This window comes from Lagenorhynchus albirostris, chromosome 7 (genome assembly GCF_949774975.1).
Source record: "Lagenorhynchus albirostris chromosome 7, mLagAlb1.1, whole genome shotgun sequence".
In the NCBI taxonomy this organism is placed as follows: Eukaryota; Metazoa; Chordata; class Mammalia; order Artiodactyla; family Delphinidae; genus Lagenorhynchus; species Lagenorhynchus albirostris.
This window is the reverse complement of record NC_083101.1, coordinates 50,301,190-50,324,731: the sequence shown is the minus strand read 5'-3', so window position 1 is coordinate 50,324,731 and position 23,542 is coordinate 50,301,190. Positions and strand designations below refer to the sequence as shown.

General features: G+C 47.7%; 1 protein-coding gene across 1 annotated transcript; it reads left to right on the top strand.

Annotated features, from left to right (window-relative positions):
• The first annotated feature begins 229 nt into the window (after nt 1-229).
• On the top strand, nt 230-22,007 carry FXN (frataxin). Its single transcript, XM_060155001.1, has 5 exons — nt 230-416; nt 7,065-7,162; nt 10,750-10,870; nt 16,957-17,054; nt 20,698-22,007. Exons 1-5 carry the CDS (start codon nt 249-251, stop codon nt 20,858-20,860), a joined length of 648 nt encoding a protein of 215 aa, XP_060010984.1. The 5' UTR covers nt 230-248; the 3' UTR covers nt 20,861-22,007.
• Nucleotides 22,008-23,542: the final 1,535 nt, after the last annotated feature.

The following is a 23,542-nucleotide window of genomic DNA, read 5'->3' as shown; positions in this document are numbered from 1 at the left end:
GACCTTGGCTACGCATTCACTATGTTGCCCAAGGGGTAAGCCCCCTGCTTTGCACGAAACAGGTTCTCTATTTTTGTTAAACGCAGAAATAGAGCAACACAGGGAAGTTCTTACTGAAGTCTACCTTCTGCTCGTTTCCCAAGCCTGCAGAAAAGGGAAGCTTGCGACTGCAGCTGCAACCCGTGACCACCAGGCGCCGCCCGGCGTCCCCGGAGCAGGAGGCGGAGCGGCCGCAGATCGGGAGGAGCATGTGGACGCTAGGGCGCCGAGCGGCTGCCAGCCTCTTGCCCCGCTCGGCGCCCCCGGGCTCTGCCCAGGCCCGCGCCGGGGCCCCGCGGCCAACGAAGGACTCCCGGCTCTACGGCTGCCGGGGCCTGCGCACCGGGACCGCCGCGGCCGGCACACCCAGCCAGCCCGTGAGTATCCGCACGGGCAGCCGCACGGGCCGCACGCCGGCGTAGCGAGGCCGCGCACGCCGGGCACGCGCACCCGCTCCAGCTCCCGCGGGGCCGCGCTCAGGCGGGGGAAGGGCGGCGGTGCCCGCCGTGCATTCCCCAGTCTCCGTTTCTCCCGGTTACAGTTGCACTGGCTTCCGCTTTCTGGTGAGAAGACAGAGATCGTATCATGCAGTGCAACTGCGGGAACCGCGCGGGCAAGGGCAGGGAAGGCGGGCGGGCATCGGCTCTTAGGGACCTGTGGTGGCTCTAAGCTTGTCAATTCTCTTTGCGATAACTTTAATAATATATGCCAGGTACTATAATATACGTGGGCTTTTATGAACGAAACGCTTTCAGCGAGCGAGGTAAAGATGTCAAAGTTGTGGAGCACAGTAGCTAGAGCAGCAGGGCTTTTGGATCGGACCTGGGTTCCAAACTCTGGCCCCTGGACTCAGCAGAGCTCGGGGACGTCGGGGGATCCCACAACCTCTCTGAGGCCTGTCTTGTTTTTCTCTGAAGGGGAGAGTACCCATTTTGCCGAGCTGGCATGAATTTAATTAACATATATAAAGCCTTCAGCACTTAATTGCACTTATCTTCCCTCGCGGGGATACAAAGAAATACCTGACCCGGTTACTCCACGACTTGAAAGGAGGAAGCCCAAAGAAAGGCTGTGGGGTTGAGAAGGTTACACCGGAGGATGGAGGTGATGTTTAATCAGGGTCTGAAGACGGCAGGGGGCGGTGAGGGGCTCTCAGAGGAGAGAACGGCGTGGATAAAGGCGGGGAAAGTGGGCGACGATCAACTCTGAGTGGCTGGTCCGCTGGATGGATTGTGGATGGTGAAGGAGGCAGGTGAAATCCAACCCAAATTGTTCACGGAGCTCCGGAATTCGGACTTTAGGCCTACACCTCCTGTTGACGTGTGTTATTTGACCCTGTTTGAAGAAACACTGGGATTGGTGGTCAACACTCAAAGCTGGAATCACGGATTTCCCCCTCTTCTCAGGAAAACTAGGTAGTTGTGGCCATGCTGGTCCCACGATCCCCTTCTGCAGAACGCCCACGTTTATTACTCTGATCCTTCTGTGCCGCTCTCACCTGGAGCTGCCCTGACGTGCCCTTCCACGCCTGCCTGTGTCCTCAGCAGTTTTTAATTTAGGAGAGTGACAAGGTATGGTGTGGTCTTTTGGACGGTACCTAGTGGCTGTTAAGGGCTGTTGATTCAGAGGCGCACCCGGGAGGTGGGCACTTGGCACATACTGGGATTTGGGCCACTGGGAAATGCTAGGTGGTTAACAACCTAGGCTACCCATTGGGCCCCTTTTTCCATAGTTAATCAGGTTGGTTTCACCTGTCTCTTCCGCAGTTCCCTTGCACATCTTCAGTACTTGTGGAGTTGGGTGGATGATAGTGGCAACTGGGATCACGATCCTGTTTAATCTTTTTAAGGCCTTAACTGTCCTCAGGTTGATCCCTTGGACTCCATGTGGGTCCTGATGACTTCTGACCCAAGATCGTTTGGGGAGTTCATTTGGGGACCCTTTTCTCCGGCTTTATTTTCTTTACCCGCTGCTTCTACTTCCACAGCAGAAATAGAATGGGAGCCACCTGTGCAATAAGTTTTCTAGTAGTTACATTGGGAAAGTAGAAACAGGTGAAGTTAATTTCAACAATACATTTACGTAACCTAGTATAGCCAAAATGTTACCATGTCAACAGGTAATCAAGACTGAAAGATCATTACTGAGATATTTCACATTCCCTCTTTGTACTCATTCTTCCAAATCCAGTATGGATTTCATACTTCCATCCCTTGTCCATCAGATGTTAAACTGAGGTTATTGTGGAAATACTTGATCTATATTTAGATTTTATAGAATTCACAACTGAAAAAGTAAATTCACACACTTGAGTTGTCCCAAACATATTTTAAATTTTCCAGTAACCTTACTGAGTATCAGTTTTAAACTAAAATTAAGTGAAGTTTAAAATCCAGTTCCTCGGTCACACGAGCCATGTTTCAAGTGCCCAGTGGCCACGTGTGTCTGGCGGCTGCTGTGTGCACAGCTTTGGAGGTGAGCACATGTAGCTTCTGATTGTCAGGCCTCAGTTCCAGCCGCTCAGCAGAACCCAGAATCCACAGAAGTGCCTCGCAAGCCTGCAGCTCACAGCCCTCCACTGCCTGCCTTATTCACCCCGAGGCTTGGAGAAGACCCTGCTTCCAGCAGGCAGCCTCCGACCTTAATAATAAGAGAGTGTGACAGTGACAGGGTCTCTAACCGTTCCCCTTTAATGCTGGAGGCAGCTCCAAGGAGGAGACACCTAGGTGCCACTGCTCTTAAACAACTTCAGAAGCTCCTGCTGCAGCCACTTCTGCATACCTCGGAAGGCGTTTAGGCATCTATTAATTTTTCTAGAGGGACACGATCATCACTTATGACCCCATGGCCTTTGCCTGGGTGGGTTATGCCCTACTTCACTCTAAATTCACTGTTATTGTCTTCCACAGACAGTATACATGACTCTATATGTAGAGTCTATACACAAAAGGGTATTTAAAATATCCATGGGCTTCCCTGGTGGCACAGTGGTTAAGAATCCGCCTGCCAATGCAGGGGGCACGGGTTCGAGCCCTGGTCCAGGAAGCTCCCACATACCGCGTAACAACCAAGCCCGTGCACCACAACTACTGAGCCTGAGCTCTAGAGCCCGTGGGCCACAACTACTGAGCCTGAGCTCTAGAGCCCGTGAGCCACAACTACTGAGCCTGAGCTCTACAGCCCGTGAGCCACAACTACTGAGCCTGAGCTCTAGAGCCCATGTGCCCCAACTACTGAAGCCCACACGCCTAGAGCCCGTGCTCCGCAGCAAGAGAAGCCACTGCAATGAGAAGCCCGCACACCGCAACAAAGAGTAGCCCCTCCTCGCCGCAACTAGAGAAAGCCTGCGTGCAGCAACAAAGACCCAATGCAGCCAAAAATAAATAATAATAAAATATTTTTAAAAATATATCCGTATTGTTTAAAGATTAATAACAAACTCCCATGTTCCCACCACTAGGTTAAGAAATTGAATATGGAGTGTTCCAGGGACTTCCCTGGTGGTCCAGTGGTTAAGAATCCACCTTCCAATGCAGGGGATGTGGGTTCGATCCCTGGTTGGGGAACTAAGATCCCACATGCCTCAGGGCAACTAAGCCCGTGCACCACAACTACTGAGCCAGCATGCCGCAACTACTGAGTCTGCACGCTCTGGAGCCCTCACACAACTAGAGAGAAGCCTCTGTGCTGCAATGAAAGATCCCGCATGCCGCAACGAAGATCCCACGAGCCACATCTAAGACCTGACGCAGCCAAATAAATAAATAAATATTTTTTTAAAAAATACAATATTGAGTGTTCCATGAAGGCCTGGTGCGCTTTCCGTTACAGCCTGGTCCTCCCTGAGAGGACTCTGCTATCCTGAATTCTGTCAGGCATCCCCTTCTCAGAGTTTCACCTCCTGTGTATGTCTCCCTAAAGCATGTAGCATTCGTTTAAAAAAACCATTTTGCTGTATTTATTCTGCTGTGCCGTACTCCTCGTGATCAATGTCGTTGTGATCAGTGTTTGAGACTCAGCGACACTGATGCACACAGTTGTCATTTATTTGCTTTGTCTGCTGTATAGTAGCCGTTGGGTGAGTCTGTCACACCTTGTCCAGGCTCCTCCCGTCACATCCGGTTGAGTCCAGTGAGCTGCTCTTACAGTGGTGCTGCACTGGGCGTGCCCATGCGTGGACAGAACCTCCTCTTGGGTGAAGTCCTCAGACTGGCATTGCTGAGCGAGGGGCCAGCAGATATCCCACTCACTAGATGTCAAGAGTGGTCGTGCACAGTTTGTCCTCCCCAGCAGCGGATGAGAGCTGATTCTCTCTTCAGGCTCGTGGTTTGCCAGGGCCCAGGAGACCGAGGGGACCCTAGGGTGAAGGCTGGCCTCCCTGCCGACCACCAGGCCAGGCCTTAGTTGAGTCGTGTGGTTCCAGGGCCTGAACTTGAGCCTGTGGGCCCAAGAGCTATCTAGTACCTCCTCCAATGTCTCCCACGAGCCAGCCCTGTGCTGCGCTCACGGAGTCACTGAACCCTGGAGACTCGAGTAAGTAGACCCGCACGAGACAGTCGGATGGCTCCAGGTGACGTGGCCGCAGGAAGGGTGGCCCTGGGGGGCTCCCGACCGTGAAATCCACCTGCCTCCCTTGGGCAAAGGCCGGATTTTGCCTCTCTGACCTCCTACCTCTTCACACTTCCGTTGACATGCTTCAAAATGGAAATTGACGGAACCCTCAGGCCCCGGGTTTGGGTTATTGATGTCCTATTGTTGGATCCTCATAACCAGTCTGCGAACCTTCCGAGGAGGAAGCAGAGCTTGGGAGGGTTAAGCAGTTACCCAGGGAATGTTAGATGGGGAAAGCAGGTGAGAGACAAGGCAGGGAGTCTTCGGCCACTGTCCTCTTGTGATTCCACACAGCTGAATGGAGTCTTCCACTCTGGCTGTGAATGACTGCCTCGCTTTTAGACCAGCCCTCCCACCAGACCATCGAAGATGTAAAATTAAAAGACAAAAACAGCTGTGTGAAGGTAGCAGAGAAACCGAGACAGCTAGGATCTGAGGGGCCAGGATCCCGGAGAGAAGGGAAATTGACTGAAGGGAGCCCTGCATTCTCAAACCCCTCCCCTCCGTGTCTGGGGTGTCTGTATCATTCCCAGGATGCGATTCTTTCCTTTGGGGCCCAGACCTTGGGTCCAGACAGCGTGGGTTGCAATCCCAGCTCTCCCACTTTGTGTGTTTGTGTGACTCTGGGCAAGTTACCCTTCTGTGCCTCAGTTTCCTCATCTGTAAAATACAGATACAGTCGATCCTCCTTATTCCTGCATCCTCTACTTGTGAATTCACCTACTCACTAACATGTATTTCTATCCCCAAAATCGATACTCAGGGCACTTTTGTGGTCATTTTCGAACGTGTACAGAGCAGCAAAAAATGTGAGTCACCTCCACTCACATGTCCCTGGCTGAGGTCAGACAAAGTGCCACTCTGTCCACTTCTCAGCTCCCACACTGGAAACAAGGGTCCTGTTCACAGTCTATCTGGTGGCGCGTTTTTCACATTTTCGTGACTTTCGTTTATAATTTCACTGTTTAAAGTGGCCCGCAAGCATCATGCTGAAGTGCTGTCTAGTGTTCCTCTGTGCGAGAAGGCTGTGATGGGCCTTAGGGAGAAAATACGTGGGTTGGATAAGCTCCATCCAAAGCGTGAGTTCTCGTGCTGTTGGCTGTGAGTTCAGTGTCAAGGAATCAACAATATATATTAAACAAGGCATGTTTGAACAGAAACACGTAAAACAAGGTTGTGCATTGATCATTTGGTGGACACGTGACCAGAGGCTCGCAGGAACCTCTCCATATTTCCCTTAGTAACTTGCTAATCCAGTGTTTGGGGCAACTTTATAGGACATCACTGTCATGAATAGTACTTCCCTCATTGGAATGTAATGAGGACTGAGTCCCTTTGTCTGAAGTCTGAGGACGCTACCCCGCTGATGGTGAACACTCTAGAATGTGCTGTGGCGATACTGTGCTTATCACAGCCGCTCTCTCACTTCTCCCTTCTGAGCCAACGTTTTTAAACAGCCATCCGCGTTCCGCACCCCCATTTCCTCCGCTCACTTCTCAGCCTCCTCCTTTCTCAGCTTGCCCAGGGCCCTGATGGCTCAAGAGAGTAACCACAGCCTCTGCCCCCTTCTCTTAGTGGCAGCCACGTGCTCTGTGGAGAAGGTGAACCTTGCCACCAACCTCAGGAAGGCGCTCGGTGCCTTCCTGGGATGAGGTCCAGCAGCCCACCTCTCCATCACTCCCCTGCTGTCTCCACTCGGCTGTACCACTTCTCCCTCCGTCCAGACCTCCGTCCCCTCCACCATCTCTCTGGATGGCCCGCCTGCCTGGCAGTCATCAGCTCAGACCCCAGTCCTCAGAGCCGGGCTCCAGGGCGCTCAGCAGTTACGTATTGAAAGAAATCAGTGGGTCACGGTGTCCCCTGCAGATCGTGTTAGTGAGATCTGTCACATAGCACTGGAGGCACAGCCTGCCTTCTGGACACCTGCTATCTGTTATCGCTCACTTTAGTCACATTCTAAGAACGTTGCTGACACTTCCTACCGCACCCCCCAAGCCCCCTCTGCCCCCCCCACGCTAACTGCCCCAGCCCCATCCAGAGCGGTGCTGCCAGCAGCACCTCCCGTGGTGGTGGGTGTGTCCTGTCTGTGCCACGAGCCACATGATGCCACTGGACACCCGAAACGTGGCCCATGGGACCGAGGAACTGACTTTTAAATTTTTATATTATTCAATAACTTTACATTTAAATAGCTGCCTGTGGCTTGTGGCTACCAAGTTGGACAGCACAGGCTTAGCGAGAGCCCGGGAGAGCACAGATTGATGCACTAAAAGAAGGCGAAACACTTCCTGAGAAAGATACACTCTGAAGCACTTTAACCTCGTCAGTCCCGAACGTAGTAGTGATATTCAAACTGTGCCTTAATGGACCGTACGTTGTAAAATGGTAACGTTCTTCTTCACTTTGGCTTTTAGAGTCTGAGCCTCTGCTGCCTCAACCAGATCCTGAATGTCAAAAAGCAGTGGGTCTGTTGGATGAATTTGAGGACAACGGGAACTTTGGGTGACGCTGGGTGAGATAAACACCTTCCACATCAGAGATCTCTTCCTCCCTCTCCCTCTCTCTCAATATACAGCATATGCACACATACACATACTTTTTTTCCTTTTCTCTTACCTTTTTTAACAACGACAACAAAAAAAAAAAATAAAGAAAACCAAAACCCATCCCATAGCAACCCATCCCATAGCAACCCATCCCATCTGTTTTCTCCCTAAGCAGCAGCATTCATAAGCGTCTTTCCACATCACTACTTACCCACCGCATTATTATTATTATTATTATTATTTTTTGCGGTACGCGGGCCTCTCACTGTTGTGGCCTCTCCCGCTGCGGAGCACAGGCTCCGGACGCGCAGGCTCAGAGGCCATGGCTCATGGGCCCAGCCGCTCTGCGGCATGCGGGATCTTCCCGGACCAGGGCATGAACCCGTGTCCCCGGCATCGGCAGGTGGACTCTCAACCACTGTGCCACCAGGGAAGCCCCCCACCGCATTATTTTTAATGAAATAGTATTAAGTTTTATGGATGTACCATAATTCATTTAACCCATCCCCTATTGCTGGACATTTAGGTTGTTTCCAGAGTTTTGTTATTATTCTCTTTGACAACTTAGTAGTTAGGGCAGGCCAAACTTCTGTAACAAGTAGACCCCAAACTGCAATGGCTCCAACCAGGAGAGGTTCGTGTCCCCCCTCTCTGTCAGTGGGGGGTGGCCAGACCTCTGTGAAATGATTCAGGGAGCCGGGCTCCTTCCACCTTCCTGTCACCTATCAGCAACTTACTGTCCTCTGCAGGTCGAGGCCAGGTCACCCTGTCCAGATTCCACTCCACAGAAAGGGACAAGAGCATGGAAGGTCTGGAGGTGACATCTGTCCCTCACTCACATTTTAGCAGGAAGGACTTAGTCTGGGGGCCCCAGCTAACAGCTGGGGAGGCCAGGAAATGTAGCCTAGCGGGTGCCTGGAGGGAGGACGCAATGGGTTCTGGGGAAAAGCTGCCAGGCACCGCTGCAGCCCACTGCCCCGCACCTGTATCTGCAGGGACTCTCCTTCCACACACACCCCCAGGCTGCAACCACAGGACCATGCAGTCACTCATCCACCTCGAAGGCCGAGGTGTCCAGCGGCACTGGGACAGCCTCTGCCCTGGCTCTGGGGGACTCCCCTCTATGAAACCCTGGTTGGAGGCTCTTCCTTGTCTGTCACTCCCCATGGCTGCAGGGGAGGCGGGTGGTGGGACCTGTGACCTCCTTGGGCAGACTCTCTGCTACTGTCTCCCAGTCCCTCCAAGCAGTCCTCTGAGGTTGGGTGGGACCTTTGCAGGAAGCCCCAAGTCCAGCTTCCTTCTTCAGGGTCTACTTCTGGCCTCTGGGAAGCACACCTTCGACCTGCCGTGCTAAGGACAGCCCACTTCTGCCATGGCCCCCCTGTCATCGACAGGTAGCACCTGTCAAGCTCTTGACTTTGGACTTTATGCCTGAGTCAGGGGTGCCTTTATGTTCCCCAAGCTCCTCCAGGCACATGTCAACCTCTCCTGGTTCTCTCCAGATCCCCCCTCCGTCGGCTGTAGCCGAGGAGACGGAGAGGGAAACATCCAGCACAGCCCCACCGCAGGCCCCCCACTCGCCATGTCCTGATCAGCCCTGTAGCCTTCCCCACATTGTGCCTTTGAGGTGGGGAATGGGCTGGGTGGGGGAGGGGCCATACTGCAAACCTCTGTCTTGCACTGACTGACTGGCAGCCACTGGTGTCTTCCTGGGGCCACTTAGAAACTCTCAGATGATGGAGCTGTCCAAGACGCCTCCTGTAACCTACAGACAGGTCCTCACCTGGGCGCAGAAGCTCATACAGGGAGGTTTATAGCAATTTTCTTTGTCATAATTTACATACCATAAATTCCACCATTTTAAAATGTACCATTCAGTGGTTTTTAGCGTCCTCAGAAGGTTGTGCAACTTTCACCACTGTCTAATTCCGGAACATTTTCATCACGCCAAAGAGACCCCATAACCATTCGTAATCACTCCCCATTCCTCCCTCCCCCAGCCCCTGGCAACCACTAATTTACTTTCTGTCTCTATGGATTTATAGCAATTTAAAAAAATTAAAAGATAGTACCTATACAGGAATTCTCCAAGTTAGAAGTATACAGCTTGATAAATGTTCAAAAACCGAAGATACCATGTAACTCAAGAAATGCTTCGAGAAATAGAATGTTAGTTACCAGTCCCTTAAAAAGCAAGCCTTCTGCTCACTTCGGGTTATAAACCCCTCCCTGCCCCAGACTAGCACCATTCTGATTTCCAATAGCATGGGTTAGTTTTGCCTGTTTTTTAACTTTATATAAATGATACCATCAAATATAAATATGTCTCTATGTGGCTTCTTTCGGTCACCATCAAAAGAAGTGTTTCATCCATATTGTTATATTTACAGACAATTCTGTTTTGCACTGTAGTATTCCATTTTATGAACATATCACAATTTATTTACCTATGGTATTTCCTATGGATACCTGGGCAGTGTCCAGTTTGGGCTGTTGCATGGTTCTGCTATGAACATTTTAGCATGGTGCACGTCTCTTGGTGAACTTGGGTATGCTTTTTTTTTTCTTTCTTTCTTTTTAGAGCAATTACAATATTTATTAAGTATCAAATTGTATTATACAATTCTGTATTTCTGTCATCTGAATTATTTTTTTCAAATCGAAATTGGTTTTGGTCTTTTCACTGCTAAGGACATTTATATTTGGGTATGCATTTCTGTTGCGTAAATGCCCAAGAGTGGAATTGATGGGTCATAGGATATGAATATATTCAATTTTAGTAGAAGTATCAACAGTGTTCCAAAGTGATTGTCCAATTTACTTGCCCATCAGCAGTATCTGAAAGCTCTGGTTACTGTACTTCCTGGCCAACTCTTCATATTATCTGTCTCTTTCATTTTAACCATTCTGGTGGTATCTCAATGTGATTTTTTAATTTGCATTTTCCTGAAGATTAACCAAGTTGAGCCCCTTTTCATACGTTCATTGGCCATTTGGATATCTTTTTTCTTTTAATGAAATCTGTTCAAGTATTTTGCCCATTTTTCTATTGGATTTTCTTTTCTTATTGATTTCTACGAGTTCTTTACCTGTTCTAGATATGTCCTTTTTCAGATATATAGAATAAAGATATTTTCTCCCACTTTGTGGTTTGCCCAACAAATTTTAACAACAAAAGCAATGGAAGCAACCTCAGTGTCCTGCTGAAGGGGACAAACTGAATGAATAACGTAAGATAAAATACTATGAAAACTGTATGTGCTAATATGGAACGATTTCCAAGACATATGAAAGGAAAACTGCAAGGTGCTTCACTGATATATTTAAAAGATTGCTCATCATAGCTGACTCTGGGATGGGGGCTGCCTATTTGGGAAGAAAGGCTTACTTCTCTGTAAACCCTTTGATGCTGTTTCAATTTTTACTCGGTATATGTTAGATATTTTCCATCCATTTAAAAAATCTAAGTAAAAAATAAATGTGTCCATCGATGTTAATAGAACGGAGCGGTTTGCTGATTGCATGATCGGGGTTGTTTCTGTTCCCCTCACAGCCCTCTGGACGATACCACCTATGAAAGACTGGCCGAGGAGACGCTGGACTCCTTAGCAGAGTTTTTTGAAGACCTTGCAGACAAACCTTACACATGTGAAGACTATGATGTCTCCTTTGCGGTACCTATTTGCTTCTTTTCATTCTTCTGTATCCTCCCTAGGAATTTTAGCTAAGATAAAGAATTCCTCTCCAGCAGTATGCGGTTATGGATGGGACCAAAAGACTGGGGTTCTGGTGTCAGCCCTGCATCACCAGGCTTGTGACCTTGGGCAAGTCACTCAGCCTCTCTGAGCCTCACGTTTGCCTAAAAATACAGATTCTCCAGCTTCACTCAATACCTGTGAAGATAAATCAGGGAGGGACCCAGGCATGTGTTTGTGTAGCAAGATGCCTCTCATCGTGCAGGCAGGCTAGTTCCTAAGCGGGGTGAGAGATTGCCCGAGATGTATTCAGACTAGACATGGGCCTCACTCCTGGAAATTCTCATACAGTGGTCAGGGTACAGTCCTAGGAAGCATGTTTTTGAAAAGCTCACCTGAGGTTCTAATGAGCATCCCTGGGTCTCATCCCTAGGGATTTTTATTAATCAACTAAAAATCGGTCTAGGGTGTGGCTCAGGCCAGGCTTTGGGGTTTTTAAAGTTTTTAGAGTAACTCCTCAGAGGATTCTAATGCAGCTGGGTGAGAACCCCAGGGCTGGATGAAATTTAAGCCCCAAATCCTAGAAGCCAGGGCAGTGCTGGTGTGTATCGACTGGCCACCAGGTGGCAGACTTGAACAAGGGTCTGCCTTTGGGTTTAGAATTATCGCTTAGGCCTTAGGGAGCAGCTCTTTTTTGCCAGTGGGAGCACATCCCCTGCAGAGGTTAACCCTCTTGACAGCAATTAATTAATACCAGAAAATGTCATGAAGAGTGCATTTGGGATTAAATCATGGAATTATTTAGGACAACCAGCTCTCAGGCTAAAGCAATAGAAATGGTATTGGATATTGCTGTTGGGGGCACTGGATAGAAAAGGACTCCATCAGATGGGCAGGTGTCAAGCCTAGTTGTAAGGACAGTAAGGGCCTTGGTGGTAACGAGGCAAGAAACGATTGAATGCCTTCCAGGTGGATTTGTTGGTCGCTGTCAGCAGCAGAAATGTCCTGGCGGGGCTGTAGACGTGCTTATGCAGGCAGCCTCAGAAGACAGAGCTACTTGGAAACCATTACAGACTGGCCTCCGGAACTTGACCGTCTGTGGGATGATTAGAGCCGGGGAAGTTACAGGTCTCCTCTACCCCAGCCTCCTTACCAGGCTCTGTAACTATGGGGAAACCAAGGCTCAGGCTAAACTCTGCCACACATGCAAACCTTTAGGTACATGGCACAGAAACAGTCACACCACCTGTTCTTACAGGATTAATGAAGCCCCTGCTTGACTCAGACACTTTGCGTGAATGCTTCATTAGAGGCAAAGGTGCCAATGTTGTAGCGGCTGGAGTCTGCTTACCTCACTAAGGCAGGCAACAAAAGCTTCTGCTCAGTGGTGGGTCAGGATCTCACCTACCTTCAGAGTGTCTCTCTGAAGAGTGATTCAGCTGCTACACTTTCCAGAGTCTAAAACCCATTCTTGCAAGGGAAGAGGCACCTGAGTTTTTCTAGCCAATCCATACACTGTACATTGAGTACCATTCTACTCACTAGGGAAGAAGTATTTCTAGCAAATCATTTGCCAAGTAGGAAAATCTCTAGTGTAGGTGTAGAAGGCTAATGGCATATAGTAGCTCCCTCTGTAGTTTGGACTTCTCAGTACTTTGAAATGCTATCTACCCTCGGGTGTGAATTCCTGATTAGAGTCCTTCAGGTGCTAGCAAACTCATGTATTTCACATATAAGATAAATCAGTTGGAATTACATTATAGACAGCAGAACACCTGTAACACCATTACTTGAGCTTGGCTGGAGTGCAGTCTTTCTGTGCCCTCAGGGTCCAGCTGGATGTCACCTCCTCTCTGCAGCCCTCCTAGATGCTCCAGGCAGACACCACCCTGCCCTCCTTGCCCAGCACTCTGAGGATGATCACCCTGTGTTGTAACTGTCTCTTTACACATCAGTTCCCACGGCTACACTGAGCTGGACAGCTGGAACACTGCCCATTCCTGGTCTCCCAATGCCTGGAACATTGCTAAGTACTTAGCGGGGACTTAACGAATGTAGATTCACCATGTAAATGAAATGAGGCGCACCTACTTTTCCAGAACATGCTTTCATTGATGCTACTCAGCACTTTGTGCTGTTTTATCCACTTGCTACTGGCCAAATAGGCAAATGAAAGGAATTCTCTAGATACACCCAGGCCACGTTTCTTCACTTTCCTCCTGTGGACTGGGAGACGTGAGCAGCTTCTTGGCTGCTGTGTGGTCCATCAAGTGGGGCGGGTCGCGGTGGATGTCAGTGTCTGGGTCCAGGCCTCGCTGCTCACTGGTAATGGTTATCAGAAGGAGCTGCCTACGAGAGCCCAAGCCCCTCCCATCACCAGGCAACCACGGAGTCCGCTACACTTGATGCGTGAGAAGCACCACACCATTTAGAGAGTTACCTCCAAACTGCCCTCGTTTTTCTTCCAGGCAGAGCCCTGGCCTCTTAGACACTTTAACGAGAATCTGCTTGCCGCCATGTCCTTCGTTCACTGAGTTGTCTGTATATTATTGCCATAGAGCAGAGGTTTCTTAACCACTTGGCGATCAGGACACCCTGTGGGAATCTGACTGCTCTCCCAAGAAAAACCTCCCTGCATACCTATGAGAGCTGTATGCGAGCTGTATGCAGACCCCTGAAGACCAGCTCTGCGTCCTAGGTCACACACCCCAGCTCAGAGTTAGCACTTCATTGGATATGGTGACAGAGGGCCTGGCCTAGCGTCCTGCATTTGTATTTTCTTTCCGAGAGCGCTTCAGTGAATTATCTGCGAGGGCAGGTCCTTCAGCTGTAAAGGAGACGTGATAGTAACCTCTACTTCCCCGGGTGTGTCTTAGGATTCAGTGAAACAATGTAGGTAAAAGTGCTTTATATTCACTATTCTTATTCCTTAAGGGGAAGTCAGCATCTGTTTTAGGAGTGTGGGAAGCCACAGGCACGTATATGAAATCCCGACTCAACATGCCATTCCCATATGTGCCTGTTTCTGCAAATGAGCTGGTGACAACAGAGCCTGAGCCTCGCTATTTTTGCTTCCACTGATATTGCCTGTCGGGAATCAAGCCTCACCAGCTGTGGCCAGGGTCTCTTCCAACTGGTCAGTGCCTGGGTCTCAGCAGCTGCTAAGTATTGCCTCTCTCTCCCGCACTGCCCTGCATTAAAGTCTACCCACTCTCTCAAAGTAGACACTCAGATTGCCCGTTAAGGAATAACACTAATGGACAAAAAACTCTCTTTATTTGGTCTACTTGAAGACAGTTGCAAAAGCTTTAAGAACTCCTGGGAAACCAGTAAGACAGCTAGTTTCCCTTCTCTTGCCGCTTTCCCTTGGAAACAGCTTCTGGCTCTGTGGGGAAAAATGTCTAATTACACACCACGAACAAGAGGGGGCGTGGTTGAGCGTTGCCTTACATAACCTTGCCCTTCATGTGGTATGTGTGTGTTATCACAGTGCCTGGTTATCAGCCACTCAGTTCACTCATCCACAGTTTTTTTCTAATTCAGTGATATTTTGTACAAATACTGAAAGTGCTAGGATGAAAAGACAGATCTGCTCTCAAGGTGCTTATAGTAGTGGAGCGAAGGGGCAGGTGACCAGCAAACAAGCTAGCAGCTCAGACGCAGTGAGGAAAGCACAGAAGCTGTGGGGACATGCACGGGTCATGGTCCCAGCTGAGGGGCGTCAGGGGAACCTTCCCAGAAGCACCTCAGCCCCTCGCCCTCGCACTGTCTCTGAAGGAGGCAGAGCAGATATTGTCCCAAGGAGACGACACAGCTGATGGAGCTTAACGCACGTCCCTAGACCTGGCCCCCTGCCTTTTCCACTGCATCACGCACCTCCCAGTTGTAGGGTCAATGCACATTGGAGCATTTAAGGGCCACAAGTAGGTCAGATTAGAAGAAATTATGTCTTGATTCTCTGGGCCTCATATCATATGGAAAAATAAGCCATAAACTATATATGGAGGGGGGGAAAGAGTGACTGCTGATACGTACAGGGTTTCTTTGGGGGGTGACGGAAATAGTCTGGAATTAGACAGTGGGGATGTTTGCACACTTTATGAAAATACTTTGTGGAATGCTAAAAACTACTAAATTATACAGTTGTAAGAAATTTTTAAATAAATGAAAGGTAGTCCTAACAAAATAGTACACGTGGGTTTCAAGAAAAAATGTTTTAAAAAGCAAACTTATGTATACTGTGATCCTAGCCCTGCATTTAAAAACTGCAGCCGATACCTGAGAGTAAACAGCTCATGTCGCTGATTAATGGGATTGAGAGAGCGCTTCGTGTTATGGAAACAACAGCATCTTATGGACCCGAGCAGACCTGCATTTAAGATCAGCCCTGCCGTTACTAAGTTTTCTTTATTACCCTGTCCCTCTGTTGTCCTCATCTATAAATTGGGATAATGATTCCTACCTCCATGGTTATGGTCACGGAGGAAGCAGTTTTACACCAAGTGCAAAGCACAGTGCCTGGCACAGAGTAGGTACTGAAAAACAGTAGATGCTATTTTTATTGATGTTTGCATTTTATTTATACCACCTGTATTTATTATACCACCTGTATGCCTCTATAATTTTGCTACTTTTTAATCAGAAAAAACATTATTTAAAAAATAACCCAATAGTGTCCTCCCCATCCCATGCCTATGAGTTATATTATTATTGGCACTTTCTCCGCCATGTTTTGCTTGTTTGTTGTTTATTTTTTTCCATACCGCTTGTGGGTCCTAGTTCCCCGGCCGGCGAGCAATGGAACCCGGGCGACCTGCAGTGGAAGCACGGAGTTCTAACCACTGGACCACCAGGGAATTCCCTCCACCTTTTCAACAGCTCTTTATGTTTACAAACCAAACACAAAACTTTTTCTAAGAACCACCAAACACAAAACTTTTTCTAAGAACTTTTTCTTAGAAACAGGGGCTCTGAGAGGCACAGAGAAAGGCTGCCTGTCTGCGGGCCGTGCAGGGGATGGGGGGCAGCGAGGCTCCCCGTTCACCAGCTCAGCCGTGTAGCTGTTTCTTTAATATCCTGCGCATTCTAGAGAGACCTCAGGCCTTGGGAGTAAAGGGCTCCTTTGTTGAAAGAGGGTTTTCAAATTTAAATGAGCATTTATTGGGCAAAGGTGGACCAGCCAGTCTTTTGACGAATTCAAGGCTCCTGTAGAGGAAAATAAAGCTGGAGAGGGGTATCTGAGAAGCTTGTGAGCTTGGGAAGGGTCTGGGAATAAGAACCCTAGTCTGGAGTGTCAGCCTTCTGCTGGCAGAGCTCAGCCTACTGCTCTTCTGAGACCAGCAAAGCAGGTGGTTTGATTATTTCCTTCTCTCTTGCCTTTTTTCCTTTCTTCGGTCATGAACTTGGCCTGCCCGATGTTTGTGCTGACTGGGACGTCGGTAGAGTTGGTGTCTCCATTTTTTTTTTTTTTTGCGGTTCGCGGGCCTCTCACCGCTGTGGCCTCTCCCATTGCGGAGCACAGGCTCCGGACGCGCAGGCTCAGCGGCCATGGCTCACGGGCCCAGCCGCTCCGCGGCATACGGGATCTTCCCGGACCGGGGCACCAACCCGCGTCCCCTGCATCGGCAGGCGGACTCTCAACCACTGCGCCACCAGGGAAGCCCAGTGTGTCTCTATTTTTTAATGTCTCTAGTATGTTCTGGCCGGTATTTGAGGAACCAAGGCACCAATAAGGATGTGGATCCTTTCGTTTGCCAGCTGCAATACCTCTGACTAGTCACTTAACTAAGGATATTCTCACCTTGCCCACCTCATAGGAAACGAGGAAAAGCACTGAGATTTTTAAGTGTCATCGTGATTAATCATAGTCTGATTCTGAGAGTAGCGCTCTTTCTGCGTTACCTCCTAATTCCAAACACTAAATTAAAGACAGTTCTTTACGGTGTATGTTGCGTACCTGTATAAATGCAAAGTATTGAGATATAACAAAATAGGAGGCGATTATGACACAGTGATAACTCTGTCTTGTTTTATTTTCTTCATGCTTTTTCCATCTGATGCACCAGAGTGGTGTTTTAACAGTTAAACTGGGTGGAGATCTAGGAACGTACGTGATCAACAAGCAGACCCCAAACAAGCAAATCTGGTTGTCTTCACCATCCAGGTACGTTCAGAAGTCAAAATCTCTCATTGTTCAGCTTGCTTGAAACAAGACTTTGTGGACCTTTTAAGAAGGGTCACCCTCATGTGTTAGCAGCTGTGTAAGTGAACCTTTTCTGATGTTTCACAGCATGTCTCATGCTCAGTAGGAAAGCTTACTGTGGTTCTATCACTTCTTGTCTGGTGATTCTGTGGCTCTAAAAGCAGATAGTGGGACGTTAACAAGACGCAAAGTGAAAAATTTTCGGAGCCCACCTTGACAGTTTTTCTCTACTCAATCATTGCCGTGCCTTTGAAAAAGCCACTTTTGCTTTTACAGCATCTGAACAAGTTGCCCTTTGTCTTCAAAGTTTGGCCTCTGGTTCATTTTGAGCATCTCAGTTAAAGGCCAGTTTAATTCCACTTGCAGAACAGGGCTGTGTACTCTGTGGAGGCGGGAAGGTGTTTTAAACAGCCCTTCTAGGGCTTTTCACCCCTCCTGCCTTTTCCATTGATGTGCTTTCAATCTAGCGGAATAAAAGATTGTATTGGAGACGGTCTGTACTGCGTCTCAAGGCCTGAGAACATGCAGGGAGAGAGGGTCCCTCATCCCTCTGGCTGCTGTTGAAGTGGTTGTAAGACAGTAAAAGAGACGCCCACAAAAAGCTCTCAGACCAGCCTTCCTGGTCACTCATTAGCACTTCCAAAGAGAACGCGCTGTGAATTGGGAAAGGCCCAGATATAACCAGCGTGGAAGTCTTTGAAAGCCCCACGGTTTTTGCATTAAAACAAAAAAAGTATTTAACTCTTCTTCTGCCCCAGTGTTGACATCACTTTTAGGCAGTTAGTAGTATACTGTTTATGGTGCTGTGTGGTTCTTCATTCAAAATAAATAAAGCATTAGGCCTCCTTCATCCCAGCCTCGTCTAGGAAGGATGTTACAATTCAAGAAAAACAACTCCAAGGAATCACTTGTCATTTCTAGCGAGGCCCTTATTCACAGATGGTCTTGCTTTTAGATCCAGGTAGTTTACTTGAAGTTTGGCAGGGGCCGGGGGGTTACCCTGGGAGGGCCAATTAACCTGTTCTCTTTGGCCTCAAACAGTTGCCCTGACCCTAACCGTGGCCATGCACAAGGGCTGCAGTCTTGTCCTTCATCTCAGAGGAGCTGGCTGGATCAGCTCCAATCCAGCCATCAGCTTCGGGAATCAGTGGCTTTGTAAAGAGCAGGCAGGGCACCAGAACCAGCTGTGATGGCTCCACTAACAGAATTCCCTCGTGTTGTATCTTGAGACAGAAAAAGTCCTTATAGCATTTGGACACACCTACCAGCAATAGGATCCTACCGCAGGCATGTTTAGAAAAACCTACTGCTGGATAATAAGAAATTCTGAGAAATTCCAAGTTTTGGTGCTTTTTTAAAATCTGTAATTCATGAGGGGAATCTGGAAAGAAAATCTGCCGAGCAGCCATTTACTGTCATGGATACTACGTTCCTCAAAGAAAAAATTTATTTTCCACTCAATTTTTCACGCTGGTCCAAAATAATCCTTCCTAGGGCTGCATTTCTGATATTTGGGAGGCTTTTTCATCAACAGCGTTTCAGGTCAGAGGAAACAGTGGCCTTCCCCCATCACCTTGCTTGAGGAGATTGTAGGGTGGAATCAAGGAGAGGTCTGGGTGGACAGCTGGGCGTCCGAGGCAGCGTGGAGGGGCCTGGAGGTTCTCACACTTGCCTGGCACCCCGGCAGCAAATCGGAGTCCAGGGCCAAGGGAACGTTCTCTGGATTTGAACCAGGTTATTATGCCTTTACGTGTTCAGCTATTTGTGCATATGAAACAAAAGTCCAGTGCTTTTGGTTTGTCCCCATTATCATTATCCCCATTGTTAAGTTAAGTGTTCAAACCCCTGCCTTTGGTGGATAATACAGAAATCCTTGATGTTTTCCTAACCCCCCAAAGATGCTTCCCTTCTAAGCTTTCTTCGTCCCTGGCAAACCCGTCCCAGTCTTGGACTTTGGAAGAGCTCCCCTGAGTGTGCAGGTGGACTCGGGCCCCTTCCTTCCTGTGGGCTCTCAGCATCCTCTGCTCCTTTGTCCATCAAGGCGTCATCATGTAGCACCATTAGCTGCTGGCACTGATCTCTGGTGGCCTCGGCCTGCAGCGGCTTGAAGCAGGATTTCGGTTCCCGGCCGGAGATTGAGGTCAGGCAGTGGCACTGAGAGCACTGAATCCTAGCCACTAGACCACCAGGGACCAGTGGCTAATGACGAGGCCCTGGCCCATCAGCTGTGTAGAAATGAATTTCCACATAGAGACGGAAAGTAGTGAAGCAAGTAAAGTGTTATTAGGAGGAAAAAGAGTACAGTACGTGTGGATAGACACACTTGTGGGCTCAGAGAGAGAGTCGCGCCCTTGTGGTAGTTTGAATCACTTTTATGGAGCATTTCTTCCACGTTTCCTTTAACCGATCATCTTGCTTTGCCTGGTTCTGAGGCCATATTTGGTACATCTCAGGGTCCTCCCCTGTGTACATGTGCATCTCTTAGCCAAGATGGATTCTAGCGAAGAGGCCTATGGGTAGTTGACATCACTTACTATGGGGTGGCGCCCCCTCCCTTTTGACTTGCAAGGAGCCTTTCTCTGCATGTGTAGTTGGGAAGGTCTCCTTGACTTTGAGAATGAGGGATATGCGGCCTTTTGTCTCTTATCTGGGCAGGGCTCAGCTCTTCTCCCAACTGTCCTGCTATTGATATTTTGGAGTTTCTGTCCACAGGGAAGGAACTCCAGGTGCTTACCCTGAGGCCTATCTATCTCCTGCCTCAGCACGTGTTCCCCCCACCCCCCACCCCCACTCCACTAGGCCCAGAGGAGGTGGAATTAATGGGCACACTCTGTGTCCATCTGGAATAATAAGACACGGCGAAACCTAGCCACACCTGGGTCCACACAAACACAGCATTCCCAGCGTGAAGTGCACGTACGGCTTGTGTTCACTAGATGAGCTTGAGATGGATGAACTAGCCCATCAAACTCTCACCTTCATGGACTTAAAATTGAATTAAGAAAACTATTTTTTAAAATAATAATACAGATGGTTGCCAGGGGCTGGGGAGAGGAGTGAATAGGGAGTAACTGCTTAATGGATATGGAATTTCCTGTGGGTGATGAAAATGTTTTGAAACTAGATAGAGGTAGTGGTTGCCCAGTGTTAGGAATGTACTAAAATGATAATAATAATGTAGGTAAGGGACAAATCATGTCAGTGGTACATGAATGGCCATCATCTAAAAGACACTGCTGTGATATTACAGGTATCATATGTGAGTTAGGAGAAGCAAAAGATCAGAATGTGATACACGGAGACTCATCAATAGGGTTGAAATATTTTCAGGTCTTGACAGGTGTTCTGTGAATTGTACCAGAGGATAATTGTGTAGCTGCTTTTTTTTTAATTGGAGTATAGTTGATTTACACTGTTTTGTTAGTTTCAGGTGTACAGCAAAGTGATTCAGTTATATTAAATAGACCCTAAGAGGAGAAGTCAAATACATGGCTTGTTAAGTATTACTTTCTAGATCTGCACTGCAGTCATTCAATTTCTTGGTGAGAGTTTCTTCTGAAGGGCTGTCCCCATGGACTTACTCTGACTGTGTTTTGTCCTGCAGTGGCCCCAAGCGTTACGACTGGACCGGGAGAAACTGGGTGTACTCCCACGACGGTGTGTCCCTCCACGAGCTGCTGGCCACAGAGCTGACTCAAGCCTTAAAAACCAAACTGGACTTATCTTCTCTGGCCTACTCTGGAAGAGGCACCAGCTGCCCAGCCTAATGCTAAAGACATGGGAAGCTCTAAAGCCAAGACCCCAGCTTCGTTCTGCAGCTGAATGGCTAGTTCTTTTCCATTCCTGCTTTTGAGGACAGCTGCATTATGTGTAACGGCTCTGTGAAAAGACCATGTCGCCTCCTGCCCTGCCCCTGAGTTCAGATTTTTAATTTCCGTAGGTTTCTTTGGATTTATTGTCTGATTTCCTCCCTCACGTGATAGCCCTTATCTTTCGTAATGTCTGTATGCCCATACCTTTAATATATAACCTCACAACAGAGAAAAAGAAGAAGGACAAATTCCAGGAGGAGAAATGAATTGGCTTCACCACTCATTCTCTGAAAGACTTACTACAAAAACTGCATGAAGAGCGGCTGGCCAACCTTGCCATCCCATCTCAAAATGAGACTCATTAAAGGGAAGCCTAATACATTCCTACTCCTCTTGAAAGCGTAAACGCTTCTGAGCCCAGTGGCAACTCGGGAATTCTGAAACCAAAGACCCTTTTCTGTTTGTGCTTTGTGACTGCCAGGGTGTGGCCCACATGGGGTGACACAGGGAGATGCGGTGCCGTGTCTTCCATATGTGCATGTATATGTACGCACACATTTACATGTGTGTGTACATACATATTTTTTAAATTTAAGGGTCAGTATAGAATAAGCTATTGCAACACTGGTCTGTGGATGCAAAAAATCTCCCAAAAGCCATCTCTGTAAGCTCATGGATATGGTATAATAAATGAGGTCATGGAGCTGACGAGGTGCTTGGTAAATTGTGAAAGGCCATGTAAATGAAAAGATGTTGGTGTTAATGAAAGGAACCCCAGTCTTACACTTGGCCCAGCCCAAAAGTAGTTGTCTGTCTCTGGGCAAGTTTCTCGAACTCCCTGGACCTCTGTTTCCCTGTGTTAACGGAAAGGGTTAAACTGGATAGAATATAGTCGATTCCCAATTTAGACATTTAGTGGTCCTGTCAGGCAACTTAACAGGCCAGCTTTAATTCCCTCTAGTAGAGGAGATGACAGTGAACAGTTTTTTTTAAGCTATAGAGTAAGTATATGGTTTTTAGTTTTGTTCTGCTTGAATTTCAGTTGAATTCGTGTTCAAATAATCATCTTTTATTGTGCCATTACTGTGCTAAGCCTGGGCTGTAGGCTGAATGCTAAGGTGTTGATCCTAACCCCCAATCACAGCCCTCATAAGTGAGATTAGTGCCCTTATAAGAGAGACCCCAGAGAGCTCCCTCATCCCTTTCACCATGTGAGGACATAGCGAGAAGACAGCTGTCTATGAACCAGGAAGCAGGCCTTCACCAGACACCCAGTCTGCTGGGGTCTTGATCTTGGACTTCCCAGCCTCCAGAGCTATGAGAAATAAATTTCTGTTTATAAGCCATCCAGTCTCTGGTATTCTGTTACAGCAGCCCTGATGGACTATGGCAGCCTGCTATACCATATGACCTCGTTTGCATTGTTACTGACCTGCATTTTACACATGAAGAAACCAGGGCTCAGGAACATTAAAACTCGCCCAAAGTTAGGCTCCTGTTCTGCTACTTCCTTACTAAAGCAAGATTTATTAGTGACTAGTCTATGCAAATCTATAACAAAGGCTTTTGCAGTAGGAAAACCAAAAACACATTCCACTGTGGAAAAAAACTCAACAATAGAACAATATAAACAAATGCTAAACGAGTATTTAAAATATAGTCCTTTTTCAAAAATAAATTATTTTTTAGTCCAGTAGAAATTTTTAAGTGGGGTAGGTCAGTACCAGTGAAAAAAATAAATAGTGTGTGTGTATATGTATCTCTTGTTTCTAATGAAAGTTTCGTTGTCCCTCATTTACCTAGAACTCAGTTAAGTGGTGCGCTCTCCTATATGGGACACAACATAAAATTTAAAGAAGTATTTAATTGGGCTGTGGTAACATGAAAATGGAAATTAGGGACTGTGCTCTTAATCTTTTCCTTGTGCAGCCTTTCAGGCCTATTTACTTGTATTTACGTACAATTCTAACTGGTTTAATTATTTAGATTCCAAGATCCTAGGAGATTCCCATTTAAGGCGGCAAAAAGACTGCAAGCACAAACAGCAGCTGGGGGAGGAATAAAAATCATGCTCTGACAAACTGGAAAAGCAACACGGTGTGCAGCCAGTGCCCCCCATACCTCGGACCCTGGGAGCATCATCTCATCTCTGGTATCACCCGTATTAAGGATGAATTCTCAGGAAAACATTGTAAATGTTCAGTATTATTTAGCATAATAATGTTAACGGGGCAAGAAAATATATTACATAATTTTAGAAAGCTTTCTATTATGTTTCGCTTCCTGAGTGGATAGACCCTTTGCCACTAGAAAATAAAACTACCCAGAATGATTTATTTACCTCTGTGAAGATACAGAAAAGCACTGGGGTATGTAAAAGAGAGGCTGAATTTTTGGGTTTTTTTTTTTTAATCAGAGTTTTAAAATTTTGATCCAAACTCTGCCACTTAACTTGTTTGTTGACACTAGCCTCAGTTTTCCTGTCTGTAAAGTGGAGAACCTAAGCTGTGGTACGTGGGCCATGAGCAAAGCAAACACATGACAAATACTATCACATGTGCAGCATAATCTCATATTCAGATTTGGGATTTTCCCGCAAAGTATGATTTATGACATCCTCTACTCAACCTCAAACTT